The sequence below is a fragment of the Apteryx mantelli genome, chromosome 1, assembly GCF_036417845.1.
Source record: "Apteryx mantelli isolate bAptMan1 chromosome 1, bAptMan1.hap1, whole genome shotgun sequence".
In the NCBI taxonomy this organism is placed as follows: Eukaryota; Metazoa; Chordata; class Aves; order Apterygiformes; family Apterygidae; genus Apteryx; species Apteryx mantelli.
In genome coordinates, this window is record NC_089978.1 from 159180460 (window position 1) to 159197392 (window position 16933).

Sequence of the window (16933 nt, forward strand, 5' to 3'; positions counted from 1 at the left end):
GCTGATGGCACAACTGTTGAGGTTTCCTTGATTTGCTCTTACTCTACTCTCGAACACTGGTCAGAGGCATTTTGGAAGGTTCTCTAGAAATTGCTGTTGTTACTTAGCAAAGTGAACACACTGACCTGAGACAAGGTAAATCACTAACTTAAAAGCAGATGTGTAAAATGTGCATGTCCTTGAGCCACAAGCCAGCGCCTGGCTGAGTTGCTCACTCTGGTAAGCTGTGCCAGTGAATAGTGAGGGAAGGGAAACAGGTCCTCTCACAAACAACTTTTTGCTCCATTGCTCTGCTGCTTTCCTGTTTTCAATCAAGGACTTGAAATTTGGTACAGAAGTGATTCTTGTGCTGGGGACATACCTTTTTTTCCCTTCCACTCCTTCCTATTTATTTTATCCCATTTGTGGGACAAGATGTTTCTGCCTCACAGGATCTCTGGGTACTGTATGTTGACAGTAAAGTCTCCAGGGTGTCTGTCTACAGTGAATATGATCCAGCCTGAATCTGGGTAGGACTTTCCCTGCAGGTGTTTTTCAGGCCAGTGTGGAGCCAGACAGAAAGGTTGCCTCTCTCATGCTCTTGGTGCCCCATGCTTTCAGAGGCATAGAGGAGGAACCTGCTCTCTTTAAACACAGAAGGAGAAAAGAGAGGGCACGAATGGGGAATATACTGTGACAAGCAGGCAGGTAGCAACAGGAATTGGGGTGTAACTGAGATAGGCGGCTGGGACTTGGAAGTCTGTGGGGCAGAAGAACTGGAGATGTACAAGCTGTGAGAAACATTGTTGGGTACTTTCTCCTTGTCTAACCTTTTTAAAGAAGAAAGGTAATATTTCCTTACGCAGCAAGACAGGAGTTGAAGACAGTTCAATCCAATTTAACCTATGTTCACCTATCCTTGTCCCAGTAAGGGAGGGGTCATATCTTCCAGTCTGAAAAGTCTCCATGGTGGGGAGAGAGAATGAACAGCAGGCTATGTCCATGGAATAAAAGGCAGGTGACACCAGCGCACAGGCCATCCTGCAAAGGATCTCTTGATGTTCACACTGACATGGGCATCATTTAACTAACGTCCTTCTTGTCTCTGATCACAGGTCTCTGGAGTAGTCAGGTTACAGGAGAGAAGAACGAGGAAGAAACTGAACAATTTCAGCTGGGAAAGTGAATAGGGAGTAATTATTTGAAAAGAGAAGTTTAGGAAAAGTGTGTTTTGTTTTTTTTTTTTAATTAGTGGTAAGGCACGGAGCTACATCTCCTTGAATAACCTCAGCTATGCATTGAGAACTACTTTGAATGTGACCTTTTGTAGGAGGGATTGTGAATTTCTACTTTATAGTTTGGGTGCTAATTATAAAGCAAATATTAATAGTAAATACTGAGGACTGCATCTAACTAGAGATACGTGACTCTGATGCCTTTGAACAGTGCAAACATCCCCATGCACTGTGCATGCGCAGAATCAGAAACTAATTGTTGTGATGTGCCAAATAGCATATTGGCAGGATTTATGCAGCAAAGCCCCTGGCATCAAGAAAACCCTAACCCCAAATACTCCTCTTTGGCAGAAAGAACGAAACTTGGACTCTGGGCAACTCTTGCTATTAGATAACTGGCAGATCAATTATTTACAAGGACCATATTGTTTAGATTTTTCTTCATTCTGTTACTCTCAGCCAATCTGAATGCAGAGCAGCTGGGGTTTGTTTACCCACCAAGAACTTCATCTCAGGCAGGTTATGCAGCTTGTATGGTCTGCCTGGTAAATGGTAATGTATAGGAAGTTAGTGATAGCCAAGGCAGTGAAGATCAATGTGTCTATTACTGTGCCGGTTTTCAAAGTTTGGTATAGTTCCCTTCCCCCAAAGCTACTTTATTTTTCTTAACAATTGAACAAAGATTTTAAAGTGTTAAGGGAGTCAAGAATGTTTCAGTCTGTGGTCTTTGTAGTTAGCAGTCTTGGAGTAATTTATTTTATCCAGTGGGGGCGGGAAAAAAAAAACAAGCCCAGGATTCCTAAATAGATATTCCCTGTAGTTTTCATATGCAAATAATTGTCTTATTGATATGGCTCTGTCCTATAATGCTAGCAATAAATCAAATCCATGTGCCCCCCTCCTCATTTTCCTGGTTAGGTTTGCTAAAAATATCTTATGGCTAGAAATGAACTGCAACAGTATTTTGAAGGGCTGGAATGTGGAAAGTTCAGAGGTACTGTGAGATGCTCTGGCCAGCGTACGTGCCCCTGCCATCTCTGCCAGCTGTTGGAAAGCAATAGCAACCAGCTGGGGTGGTTGCAGGTCTGGTGACGTGAAGAAGAATAAAAGAGAAAGTAAGGCAATAAAAGGAAAATCTAAAATGATCGCCATCTGTTTAGAAAACATCATACCTGTTAAAATATGGATTTTCATTTTGTTCTCTTTGACTGATTCAGTTCATTGGAGGGGCTGGACCCAGAGATTGCAAAGCATTTCACCCTGGTTCAATCTGTTGAGCAGAAATGTGTTAATTTTGTTGAACCATTTGAGAAGAAGCTCCCTGCAGGGGACCTTCTTTAGAAAGCCAAAAAGGGAAGAAAACTGCTGCATACCATGGTGCGCACCTCCCATACACATACCAGCTACTTTTACAGAATACTAATCCGGCTTCAAAACTGTCTTGTGAAACTACTACAGCGAAGCCCAAATCAATTCAGCTTTGAACTGAAGTAGGGCCACCCTGCTCTGTCCCGTATAGGTAGGGCTCCTCACGAGCAGTGAGACACATTCTTGACTCAGGCTCCTGCCTTTGGACAGCGTGTTGGCCGCTCCTCCAGTGCCCTTTTGACTGTGCATCGTCTTGCCCATGTGTTGGGATGGCAGCGTGCCTGTGCACAAAGTGTTATGCCAGCTTCACAGGGGTAGAAGTGCCAAGCAAAATGGACTTGGCTGGGCAGCCTGCGTAGCTCTCCTGGTGTGCTGAGAGGATGCAGTGAGTGTTTTTTTGGTAATGAGACTGTTGGAGTAGTACCATGAGTCTGTTGACTCTTCTCATGTTTGTGGATGACCGTATGCTGAAGGAGATTGTTCATGAAGGAAAGACAGGTTTCTGTGCATCTGTCTGCTGTTGCTCAGCATAATTGTTGAGGAAAGACCGTGGTATCAGACTGTAGGTTATATGGATCTCTCAGCAGTCTGTGGAGAAAGAGCCATAGCAAAGAGTGCCATTAGAGCGGTAACTGCCTTGCCGCTACGCCGTACCTCAAAGCAGCAGTCAGCCCGTCCACTGCCCTCTGCCAGAAGGTGCAGTCAAGGCAAGTGTTCGATGACCTGTCATATGGAACGAGCTACAGAGAGAGACTTTAATGAGGTCTTGATTGTCACCTAGGCCTTGGTTTGTGCAAAGCACTGAAGAGATTATTTCACTGTTAGCTGCAGCCAGGCTGTGGGTAGGCCTACTTGACCGTCATGTGTCAGTGACTGGGAAGAACCATTGGCTGGATTAATTCACAGGAACGTCCACTTAATGGCTATTGCCACTCCAGGCAACCCTTTCCTCGGGTAGGAATAGCACTGTTCCCTGAGCATGCTGTAGTGATATACATGGTGCTTTTCTAATGTAGGTCTCAAATCACTCAAACTGAGGGGCAGCAGGATGGCAATACTGGGCCTCTGATGCTAATATCTTTACAATATTTTGAGACTACAGATAATATTTTTACCCCTACCTTGGAGGGTATATAATCTAAATGTAATGTACGGTAAATGTGAATCCTGATAAATCATCTGCTGGAATAGGGAATGATTAAAAAGAGAGGGGGATGTTTTTGTTTGGTAGCTTTCTGTGAGGGTAGCCACAAGTAGGCAAGAACCGAAGGTCAGCTTAGCAACCGGGTGTCTTGCATTTAGTCTGTGCAGTAGCATACTGGAAAACTGGCACCCCTCTAATGAGACACGAGAGCTAAGCTGCTTGGGCTTGTTTGTTTTTAGCAGACAGGTCCAACCTTTTATTTACCTGCATGAAGGTGCCTGACCGCACCTACGGAGGATCCTGAGAGCTCTCTCCCATCTACTATATAGAACTAATTTAGAAGAATTGATTTTTAACATTTTAACAGTACAATGTGTTCCTTTCTAGATGACACCACTAATAAACCAGGCCTGTGATGTCCTGCTGAGTAACTTGAAAGTCTATGCAGATTCTGGCAAAGCTTTTGATATCCAGAGGTACGTTTAACATACCAGAAATTAGTAGCAGATTAAAAAAAGAGTCAATAGCAGCAGTTATTCTAAATATACACTTACTTTATAAAAGGAGTATTTCTCTCCCTTGCTTTTATAAGTGAAGTTCATAGTTTAATAGAGGATATATCTGATAGATGCCTTTTCTTCCTGGGGGTAGCCATTGCATACTTGAAAAGTAATTTTGGGAAAGCATCTAAGGTATTTCGAGCTGTTGTTTAATGAAGTATTAACAGCTGGAAGCAGAAAGGAAAGCGGCATCAGTCCATGTCCAGTCTGCTCTCTACATTCTGCCAATAATGTACAAATATAGGAATTGATCTAGTATCAAATCCCTCTAGTCCATCACCCTCTTGCTTTTTATATGAGTTTTTTTGAGCACTTAATCATTCTTACCATATTCCTCATAACCCCCTCTAATGGCACACTCGCCTTTTGTGAAACGATGAGATCAGTACTCCAGATGAGGATGCACCATTGATTTATACAATGACACTTTAATATTTTCCATACTTTCCTTTCTCCTATTGTTATGCATTTAATATCTTGTTATCTTTTTTGTTGCTCTTTCAGCAGAGGCCTTCACTGAGCTAATCACTGTACTGTCTAATCCCTTCTCTGAGCAGATGCGCTTTTAGGATCTTTCAAGATGCATGAATAGTTCAGGTGTATTCTTTCTAATAGGCGTTAGTTTAAATATACTTAATTTGCTACGTTGGTTAGGGCCCCCTGAAGTTCCTCATGATTTTTCACAAATTGGAGCGACCCAAGTAATTTTGTTTCATCTAAAGAAACAGATATTTGTCCACAATTGATCTATCTCTTTTCCAATATGTGCAAATGCATGCATGCAAGTTTGTGTGTATGCAAAGATCTCTCTGTATTAAACACCTGAGGAGATGATATGAAACCTTGAGATACCTTGCTCTGAGGCTAGTGCTCTGACGAAAATTGGCCTTTTGAATCCTTCTGGGTTTTTCCCTTTTTTCCTTTTGTCCTTTTTCTCTGGAAAAAGACTTTCTCTCTCGGACAAGACTTTTTGAAAGTCTAAATAAATGACATTGACCATCTCATAATATGATCTTCCAGTTGTTTTATCATGATGCCATTTCAGCCAGTCTGACATATATAAATTTGACGCTCACTGCAGTTTCCCAGAATTGCCCTGGGAGTTATTTTTTGGACGTGGATACTCTGACTGCAATGCCTAGTCTTCTTGTCTGGTTGTCTTTAGCCATTACATCTTTTGCCATCAACTCGAAATTTAGTATTTAAATTTTTTCAAAACTCTCAGAGGTATACAATTGAGTGCTTATAAAATTATCGTTTTATTGCAATGCTCCCTCTTTTAGCATGTCAATCTCCAATAATACCTTTTTTCATGTAAGAGCTGAAAACCCAAAGAGGTTTTTTAGTTTTGCAGTGTTGTCCATATCTTACAGGTCTGCTTTGGTGGTGATCGGAATGGCTCAAGGATGAGTGAGAAATGCTCCTTCACAATATATGGGTCTGAGTCCTGTCATTCTTTCATGCTTTCTCAGGTTAAAACACCAGAGAATTTGTTATTAGCCTTTCATAAAGAGGCATGGAAAAACAGTCATTGCAGCCTTGACCACAGGTCGGAAGAACCAGATTTCAAAGATATTTCACATTCTCAATCCATTATCGCAAAACTAAATATAGCTGCTAATGCTTAGTAGAAAGAAAGAGCATGAGGTGACTGGATAGATGGTCAGATACATGGGGAGATATTCAGTCACTCTGGAGGTTTCTAAATCATGACCAACAGATCATTTGTAGTTCCCAAAGCATTTGCTGCTGATTTGCGAGATATGGATTTCAAATGGCGTCAGTTCCTCTTGTTTCTGACCAGGATTTTACATTATGAAGAAGCTATCAAGTACACTAAGCATGTTCCTAATAGGCAATTTTATGTAAACAAGTCCTGTCAATGAGAATTTAGACTGGAGATATGGTTTCTGCAGTTTTAAATAAGAGGGGAATGATCAGTTTATTATGATGCATACTAAGAAAATGCTTATGAATCTCTGACCTGTTTCATTTGATTTCTAGATGGTAAACTTCTTTGTTTTCTATTTTTTATAATTTCCAGTAGAATTCTTGAGCTATATGAAAATACATTCACCTTGATTGCAGAGGGAGAAGAGGTGTTTATTATCAAGCATCATCATTTATCAGAACTGTGGAAACACCTCTTCTTGGCAAAGCTCAAATCTAAAAGCAAAAAAAAAATCAGAAGCAAAAATTAATATTGTTATGTGGTGGTCATAGAAGCAAGATATTCATGGATATACAAGTTATAGTTAATGAGTTATCATTCTTAACTCAATGCAGGTGTTACAAGTGCTTTACCTTGGATGTTGTTGGTAGCGTGGCTTTTGGTACTCAAGTGGACTCTCGGAAGAATCCTGATGATCCCTTTGTTAAGAATTGCAGAATGTTCTTTGAAACATCTTTGTTTAAGCCTCTCCTAATTCTAATCCGTAAGTACAGTCTGCCTTTGCTACTTATTTATAGTAGCTTTCTAAAAGTCACTCTCAAGTTGCAAAACATCCTGAAGCAGGAGCAGGTGTATTGCAGACTTTATTTCAGAGGTGTCTAGAATGTAATCGACAGGCCAAATATACGCTCTAGATTTCCATGAAATGCTCTGCAGCTCCTGTCATCTTTAATGCAATTTCCTCCAGAAGCTATGAGTCCCAGGAGGCAATGCTCCAACTTGAGCTGGGTGGAAGGTTTTGGGGACCTGTCGACTCTGTAGACTATAGACTTCTGTATTAGAACTGAGTAACTGCAATCTAATCCATGCTTTGTAAATTGAGTACAGCCCTTGGGAGCCTGAGTGCAAAGTTTTTGTGCCCTTGGTTTACTTGGTAGAGATAGAAATCCCACCCACAAACAGAAGAGGGCTAATAACCGGAAGAGAGGTAGAGGAGCATAAGCAGATAGCATAAGCCCTCCAAATTCTTATTTAAATAGCAGCAGCAGTTGCCTGGCTGATGTCTTAAAGGATAAAGATGGTAAGTGCCAGCACAGGCTGTCAGTAAGGGAATGCATTTATTTTCAGCTGGAGAGATAGGGAATGCAAGAATGGGATACACAGCCATGTAATTCTAGGTCGTGGATCCTGCTCCAGTCACTCCTAAGGCTCTGTGCTGGTGAGGGCCTTGTTATTGCGAGGGCAATTAGGAATCATGGCTGGGGAAGCTGCAGCATAATCAGGGTTGAGGTGCTTTTACCATGTTGCTATCTAGACCAGCTCACAGTAGTGTCAGGTGGTGCAGTGGCAAAGTTCCTGTGTCCATCTGATCCTGCTGGTGCTGCAGATTGCACCTGTGCTAGCAGCACTCAGACTGTGTCCTTCTGGAGTGGTGTATCCAAAATGTCCTGGGGTTAATGTCTAACCTGATTGCAAAGTGAGATTTGTCACTAATTTCTGAAATTTGCTTCTCATGTGAATAGATCAAGTCCTTTCTTAAAAAAAGATTCTGTAGTGTTTGGGGTTTGGTTGCCTGAAAGTGGTTGATGCCATTCTGCTGGTACATTACATGGACTGAATTTCAACACCATGTTGCCCTGTTGGCAGCCCAAGGGTCTTCTGATGAGTAACTGATTCATTAGTCTTAAGCTGTTTGTGAGTTACCTATGGGTTTATTAAGATGCAAGGCTTCACTCAGGTTTTTAGTTCCTGACTATAAATGAATTGATGACCAACCCTGTGGTAATATCCCACCTCAAGAGTCTTTTCTTTGGTCTGTTTAGAGAAGCAAAATAAAATAGTAAATCAATATCCTAATATTGAAGAGCTGTAAACAGGAATCAGATGACCATTACCAGTTTCACGGATCAATGCCATAACCTGCTAGGCTAGGTCAAGATTTTTTTCTCCCCTTCTGTATGTAATTATTTGAGTAGGCAGGGAAAAAAATTCTCCCACTTGTTGTGGTGGCTCTGTGGCATCAAGATAGTAAACTGAAATTCTGTACCATTGTGGTAGGATTGCAGATCAGGGCAAAGCTTGGAAGGCATGTGTCCTGCTGGGAAGTCCCAGCCAAAATGGAATTTGTGAAAGAAAATCCTTTACCAGCCTATATGGGAGGGAGAAGAAGGGAGAGAAAGAGGAAAAAAATAGCTTTAATAACAGTAATGCATCCCCCTTGATGTGTATTATATTATTATTGAAAGGAGAGGGATATTATATGCTTTTACACCCTGCTTCAATGTGTCTTCTTTAAATTCTCTTATAGTTTCTTTCCCATTCATAATGATCCCATTGCTCCGGATTTTGCCAAACAAGAAACAAAAGGAACTGAATGAATTTTTTATCCAAATTATAAAGAATGCAGTTATCTTCAGAGACCAGCAAGATGCAGCTGAGGTAAGGCCATTTCTGTGATAAATATAAGTTCAGCAAATGTTTTGAGGAAAAACTGGAAGTGGCATGAACCTCCGTTGAAAAAACAAAATCAGTCTCTCTGAACATTCAAAGCAATTTAGTGAAGATTTTATTCATTTTTTAGCTCTATGTACCATCAGCCATGCTTGGCGTTGATGCAGAACCGTTAACATGTTATAAGAAAGACTGCTTCTCTTTGTATTTCTGTTCAAATAAAGATGCATAAAATGTTACGTTTCATGTCTTTCCAACCCAGTTTCTAGACCCAGAAGGAAGGATTCATCCTGTAGAATTTTTTTCTCATCTTGAAGTTAGATGCATTTTCTACATAAATTTTCCTTAACGGCAAGAGAGAGAGGGAGTGCCCATAGAGTGATTTGTCCCAGTCATTAATTAGGAGCTCCTAGGTTTTATGTAGTCCTATGACAATTAGTACTACTTTTGAAAATGGAAAGAGAGAACCTGAATCTCTGGTTAAGAACAGTCACATGATATTAAGATGGCTAAAGATAAAAGAAGTAAATTCTACCCAAAGTGCACAATACAATAGATACATATTAGTAGCAAATCAGGGGCTGTTGCCCATTTGTTTCTCCTTCATCTGGATATACGGCAGTTGTTGCTGTTCTATGAAATATCTGAGGATAGAGACATTTTTATAAAGGTATCTCTATTTTTGGTATATGAAGTATTTGGAACATAGGCATGCACTTCAGTCCTGTGATACAAAAAGCTCTTCAGGCCTACTTGTGCTTTTGGACCATTTTTTGCTGCACACTGTACATACTAGTCCTAAAAATAAGTTAACCACTTAATTAGGGATGTGTAGCCAGAAACAAGGAATATCAACTTGAATTCCATTTTAAAGGTAATTGAGACCTGTTTTGCAGATCATTTGACATGAAATATGCCATAACATGCATATTAAGCAGCTGTTAATATTGAAATAGAGGAGATATTTCTTACCACTTTGAGATGAACAGCCATTCTGATGATTTAACAACAGAGGTGAAAATGGATCCTCCCAACAACTTTTTCTCACAGCTTAGCCCCACAGCTGTCACCTTTCAGGAAGAAAACGGATTTTAGTTTACCCTACGTTATATCTAGGGCACATTTAAAAAACAAATTGATTTTTAAAGATACTGTTCCTCTTTTTTGCATGTTTTGCCCTTTTTCTTTGACACACTCTCTGCAGTTCAATCTCACTTCTGTATTTTTGCACTTTATCTCTCCATGCTTTCTGTCTGTCTTCCAACCTGTCTTTATGTGTTTTTGCTATTAGCTTTTAGGTCTTTTTCTTCCTTCTTTACATCCAGGCATTTATAAGCAGCGCTGATTGGTCATATGCAATTCATAATTCAGAAACATGGTTCCTGGCCCAGGTTGAGTGCTGAAAAAATATTTGCCAACAGAGACGGTGTATCTAAGTTGCCTGCAGACACCTCATTTCTAGTGCACAGATCCGGTGTGAACTTTTAATTGCATCCTGATGTGATTGTAAATATGGAGAGGTTTGGTTCAAGATTTATGCTGAATAGGTCTGCATTAAAAGTATATTTGCTCTGTGTATTAATTTTAAAAGAATAAAAGGATCAGTAAAACAGTCTAATGTAAATTAATAGTAGTTAAGCAATGTATTTGTATGGCAGTAGCACTAAGGGCATCAGTCGTGGGCTAAATCCTTTACTGTACTAGATGGGCACTCCCTCAAGCTGCAGTCTAACATAATGTATGGTTGGGGAAAACGCAAAGAAAAGTGCCATTGTGCCGATGGGAGCGGTAGGCAGCGTTCTCTGACTCCAGTTTTGAGCGGGTGATGGAGCAGACAGATTTCGGATTGTGTTGGAGCAATGTTGGGAGGTGCTCAAAGAGAAAACCTGAAGCAGGAACTGCCCGGTGTCAGGACAGTGCAGAAGAAAGTACAAGGTCCGTATTTACCTACCACTGTACGCACAGGTTGTGGCTGGCTGTAGTCCCGCCTGCTCCTGGACTTTTGCCTAGGTTGCAAAATTGTCGTATGGGAACTAATTCAAATACAGGGAGATAGATACTTAGGACCAAATTTCTAAGGGCGTATTAAGTCCTTTTGCAGTTCCGGATCATTATCAAGGCTTTCAAAAGTGACTAGAAAGTGTTGAGCTTCCATTTTTTCCTCCTCACTGCCTGTCTCATTAGCCACTCTTAGAACTTTGACTATTTTTATGGTGGTGGCAAACAAGTTTTGTTACAAGTATAAGCAACTTACTAATTTGCCAGGAACGAAGAAAATTATATATGAAACATCAAAATGCAGCTTCTGTCCAATTTAATGCAGAACTGTAATCTGCAGAGATTGAGTCTCCTGGATAGCCTTGCAGTTGAAGGAAAATGGTGTCCTGTGTCCTAGGTCTAATATGATGAAATGTATCCACTGAAGTCAGTGGGAGCTTTGGCACTGAATTTTAGTGAGGCCAAGATATAACCAGTAGCTACTGGATCTTTGTGCTAATAATGGGAGCTGTAAACAAGGTCCTACGGCCTCCCTGTGCTGCATAAGGCCAACAGGTACCTCTTAGATTTCCACGTTCCTAGATGTTATGTTGTACACATCTTTTACTCTTCACTGATGTTATCACCATTAAAAATGTTTTACTTTTTTCTGGGAGAGGAAAAAAAAAAAAAAGCATTTGGAACAAACTGTAAAACAGTGAAAATCCCCATGGAAGTGATTCAGCTGAAGCTTGTCTTGCTCTCATCTGCAGCTAACGTGCACAAAGAATAAATAAAGGCCAAAAAAAATAGTGACAAGCAAAGTCAGCCTGTTATCATCCCTGTTCTATCAGTAAATGAAACAATGCTTCTGAGTGCCTAAAGATAATCCCACGGGCAGATAGTAATTTTACAGCCAGGTTTAGATCTAATAATACGCTTGCAGCTTATATGAGATCTGTGATGTCACTTTCTCTCATCCTGGTGGTTAGTGCTGCAGATGTCATTTTAATTATGTATTATCTTTCTGTGGTCAGTCAAATTATTTCAGTCCTGGATAGTCTACTCATTTGGCTTATGTACCAAAACATTTAGTGATCGTACTTTGGAAATTTTAATATGTTACATTTATTCATGGATTCGAATTATTGTAAAATGCTTTTCCCAGTATTTACAGAAAAGCAAAGTCTCCCCTGCTCAGAAGAAATAGCACAAATTTAATGCACCACTTAACCCCTACTTTGAAGACTTCAGTAGGATTTAGGTGTTCAAATACCTTATCCTGATTATCTGCCCAGGCTTAAATTTTTCCCTTAAGGCAAAACGTTTCCTGAAACAAGGCAGACTGTTTATTTCAGTACATGATAGTTTGATAGATTTTCATTTAATAATCTGATATGCAAATCATTATTCACGTAACAGTTTGTCTGTCAAGTTATAGTTCTTGGGTATGCTTGGGATGCTTACCAGTCTGTTTTAAATGGATGGTCTCTAGATGAAGAAGTCTTTCATGCTGCTCAAAGTTGAGGCTCCTTTTTAAAATTATGTGGGATAAAATGGAGTCTCCTTGGCATAAGAAAGGCCAGAATCTCATTTGTAATGTGTAGTGATAACAACAATCAGGTGTAACATTTTAAGGATATTGCAAAACAGTAACTAATTTTTGAATGTCACAACAGATATGTCAGAAGGGTCCACAGTTTTCAAAATATATGCCCTTTTATGATGAGAATTGGAGAGTTCATAGAGGCAACGAATTCTTCTGGCATCTTCTGATTTTTCCAGTCGCACTGTCTGCTATGAATGCATAATTCAAGGTCATCGATCCGTGCCAGGGAGGTAGTGACTTGGTGATGTCCTTGATGATGTTCAGCTGTTTCTTGGTGGTCCCAAGCCAATTTGAAATGAGGGAGTGACAAATCCCAGAGAAGTATCACCAGAACTATATTCACTGGCATCTCAGTTGGGAATTGTGTCAATGTGACTAACGACCTGCAGACTCAGACTGCCTGGATGCTTTTGTTGCAACTCCAGAGGAGGCAGAAGGCAGAGTGGGAGAAGAGTGGGGAGGCTGCACTGCCATTAATCGTGCTGCCCCCGTGCCATGTGGTGCAAAGCCGCGAGGAGGCTGCGTGGTGCTGCATGGTGATGCTGGTGATGGCATGACCTCCCGCAGTTGGTATGGCCCTGGGACGCTACTGTGCTACCTCTAGCCCTCAAGGGGATGTCCTCTGGTCAGCAATTGCTGGTGAACAAGTGCAATCCATCCATTTTTCCCCACTTCCTGGCCTCATCCTCATTCCTGACAGATCCCGCCGCTGGTCCCCGGTAGGTACCATAATTAGTGCTGCTGTCTCCGTACTGCCCAGAAGCCCAAGCAGGCATGAGAAGTTCCTGGTGGGTGGAGATCCATCAGTTTTCCATCACCAGCTATGGGCATAGCAGGAAAAACCTAAAAGAGCTAGTGGGGCAGGAAACAGAATTTTGAGGAAATGTGAAACTATTTAAATGCTTGCAAAGGGGAGATAACTGCCCTTTCACTGCCAGATGGGAATGGTAGCATGCTATAAGGAAGTGGTATCTTTTAATATCTTTCTGGGAAATGATAGCCTGGTTACAGCCTTAATCTCAGGAACACTGATTCCCAGGGAGCAATGTGCAATGAGCTCCCCTAAATGGTTTACCTAAGGGGAAGAGGGACACGTGTGTGTGTACCTGCATTCTGGAGGATAAGGGACAATCTGAAAACCTAATTACTGTGGCACACTCTTCTTTTCTCTTCCGACCCTACCAGTTCCCTGGAGTTTTTCCGTTTCGTGAACTAATGAACTATTTTATTCAAGAGCTGCTTGAAATGAGTTGAGCAGAGGTAATCCTTCTGAAAAAGTCTGATCCTCTCCTTGTCAAGGGAAAACTATACAATTACTAAGAAAACTTAGTTAAAAATTTGCTAAATACTGTGTACATTCCAGGAGTTATGTGTGTGTTTGAACTGTGGAAAATGCAGTACAGATGTTAAAAAGTAAATATTTTTCTAAGGAAACAGCAGATGGGAGGATTAGACACCTTCTACTAGTGTGCAGTTTTCTTGCCTTTGTAGAAATCTAAGCACAACTTGTTTATATTTGAAAGAAGACGGTGTCTATTTAAGGATACACACTGTATGGCAGCATTAAATAATCCATTTTTATTGATTAATAAAGTCAGTAAAACAAAGGATCATCCTGATCCTTTTGTTTTTCTTAGCCCATAGGAGGGACATGGTGATTCAGTTCCACTAGGTTGTTCTTGTGAACTGATCATGTCATTATCCACTGTCTTTGTGATGAAGAAATATGAAGTGGACTTTCAAAAGAGATAAATGGGTAAATGTGTGTCTTAATGATACAGAGGGAATTTGTACTAAATCTGGGCTTGGAACCTAAATCTCAAACCTTTACAAGTGTATTGTTTCTCTGGAAAATGCTGAAAATCTTTTACACATTAAATGATTCTAAGAGGATAAAAAGTGGCACAATGTTAAAAGGAGTTTTATTTATTCAAATTCTTTTAAAAATCCAGCCCCTACTACTTGCTTGTAAGATTCTGTTCCTTCCTTCCCTAACTGTAAGAAAAAAACTCTTTTTGAGGGGTGGTGAGGGGGAAAAATGTAATGAATTTTATACCTTGCCTCTGATTTCTTAAGTGGGCATCTAAACAGCAAACCCTCAAAACCTCAGAGAGAGACAAGCTTAAAATCCATATCACTTTTGGTCACTTGTTGAAATTCCTTGGTCAGTCTGCTGTTATCCTTCCAAAGTTTAATTACTGGCCAATGAAATCTGATCTTTTGGTTTCAGGCCTCAACTGAAGTGTCTGGCTGAGGTGCTTTCATCATGAAACACAGTCCTGCAGTCTCTCTTCTCAGGAGAGATCAAGGCTAGAATAAGTAAGGAGTGCGGTGACTTTCTCGCCTCCCCAAAGCGCATTGACAGGGAAGCAGGAAGAGTTTTGTGTTGCCACTGCGTCTGTCCCAGATCCCCAGCCCAGCACACCTGACAGCTGAGCGCTTTATGAGTGTTGCAGTTGGAAGAAGACAGCAAATCTCTGCTGGGTCACCTGCTGCCAGCAAGCGCATATGAGATCTGCCTGCTATTGCTCACCCTTTGCTCCCATTGTACCATTTCTGCTGCCTCGTCTGTTATGGATCAGAGTAATTTACAGACCCTGGGCAAGGAACAGGCAGACGGTATGATGTATATATTATTATCTGCCCCAGTCCAGCAAGCCATGTAGGCAGAACCATAGCAAAATAATCTGATATCTGGGACTCTTTCCCCAATATCTCCATGTCTCCACACTCCCTTTTACTTTTTCCAGCTACTGCTGTGTATCTTCAATTCTTCTTCAGGGTGCAACAGGAGCAATGTCCTTACTTGACATCTCACATGTCCCACCTCAGCTACCATCTGGGCTTGGGACTGTCATCATGCACCTGAGCAAACTCATTGACTTCTTGGAGCACTGCTTACATGCTTCAGTTTGCCGAAACATAGACTTGTGCCAAAGGCCTGAAGTAAATTTGAAGGCCCAGGGTATTCATACTGACTAGGGTGGTGAAGCTTTAGGGTATCTGGAGTTGCCAGGAATGATTTTACAGAAAGTACTGAGAAAACATGAATAACTATGCAGAAGAAGCTAACCTCACTTTGTAAGAGATGCATGGCACTCAGTGAAGCTGGAGCTACTCCAGAGGGCTTTTAAAAAAAAGGGCATCTTAACCCCTTACTGGGCAGAAGGAGGGAGGTTCAGATGCACCTCATAGCAGCATTAATCCACAGGAAGTCATTAAGCAATCTGAGTACCTCCAGGATTGTGGAGAGGAAGGACTTACACACTTTTGTCAACAGGTTTTGCAAGCACTTTCCTCCTGTTTTCACGAGACAGTACTGGAAGTGTACATGGACATTTGGCTTCTCCAGTATATGAGAAACATCTTTTAATTGAGAAGAGTTTTTAGTGTTGCAAAAAAGGCTTTTCATTCAGAGTAAAATAAATAAATCCACATATTCAATGGTTGACAATGTCAAGGGCTTTAGTGACTTTTTTGTAATTGTGTTTATGCAGTACAATTGGTCACTTAAAAATATTGCTTATCAAAAATGCAAGCTGAAAGGTAACTTCAGGACTTTATTAGCATTTTCAATAAAATTTCTCTGAAAAACTGTAGGAGAAAAGAATTAAATGCCAAACTTGTCTTTTTCAAAGAAGTTGTCCTGTCTCTGTGTGTGAGAGCAAAGTTCCTCCTTTTCTTTTGGCCAGCTCTGCCTACATCTCCTCGTAGGTGTTGATTGTTGTGGTTGTACTGTCTTTTTCCTGGTCTTAATATTGAAGGGTAGGGCTTGGTCACAGCTGTTTTTTGTGTGTCCATAAAAATGAAAAGACCAAGAGCTCATTGTGCTTGAAGGTGGAGTCCAGCAACTGTTGGTCTGTGCCACTAACTTTTGTGGTGGCTTGACCAGCACAGGCAAAAGAGGGAGGAGGAAGAAGCCAAAAAGAAGATGGTTGTTCCTTTTGAAGTCCTGTGTCTCTTGCTTCTCATCTGCAGACCACCCTTGACTGCTCCCTCATGAATTTTTGCTTCACCCTCTCAGGCTTCCCAGAGTCCCCACACAAGGGGACTCTGTGCTTATTATCCAGAGAGAAGTTCAAATGTTGAAAATCCTGTTTATGCCTGTGGTAATTCCCTGTAGGCAATAACGTCAGTGCTGGCCACTTGTCCCAGCCTGATCCTGTGCTAGTAATGAGTATTCGCAGCATGCATTTCAATATCTGATTAAATCTTTCTGAAAGGCCATCTGTTTGAGGAGGATGTGGCGTAGGGTTTTATACTTTTTATACCTAGTTCTCAGTACTGCTGTTTCATGACCTTAGACATAAAGTTTGTTCCCTGATTAGTTAGTATCTCTCCTGATACTGCAATCAGAGAAAATAATTGGATCAAGGCTGTTGCAACTGGTTGGTTCATTGCATGTGTTTGGGGAAGTGTTCCTGGGTATTGAGTTACAAAAGTTACACGTACCTGATGTGACTTCACTATGTCCATGGCTGAGAAAAAGGTACATCTTTTCTGGGAAGGGAATAAAGCATCTTCAGCTGACTTTTTTTTCTAGCACTTGGGGCAAAATCTGAAGAAGTCGTATGTCTGTTGATGCATGCCAAGTCAGTAAGTAATCTGGCCCTTCTGTTGTATGTTTTCACCTGTGCACAATATCCAGCCCAAGCAGTGGTACAACATTCTTCCAGAGTCATTTTCCTATAGGCCTGGAAGCAATGTTTCCCTTTGTGA

General features: G+C 41.0%; 1 protein-coding gene across 1 annotated transcript in view; it reads left to right on the top strand.

The window, feature by feature from the left end:
* TBXAS1 (thromboxane A synthase 1) overlaps positions 1-16933 on the top strand; it is a 233323-nt gene that overhangs the window by 134758 nt on the left and 81632 nt on the right. Inside the window, exons 6-8 of the mRNA XM_013947330.2 lie at positions 4114-4202; positions 6573-6721; positions 8486-8616. Of these exons, the coding sequence (XP_013802784.1) occupies positions 4114-4202; positions 6573-6721; positions 8486-8616 (369 nt within the window). The remainder of the gene's footprint in view (positions 1-4113; positions 4203-6572; positions 6722-8485; positions 8617-16933) is intronic.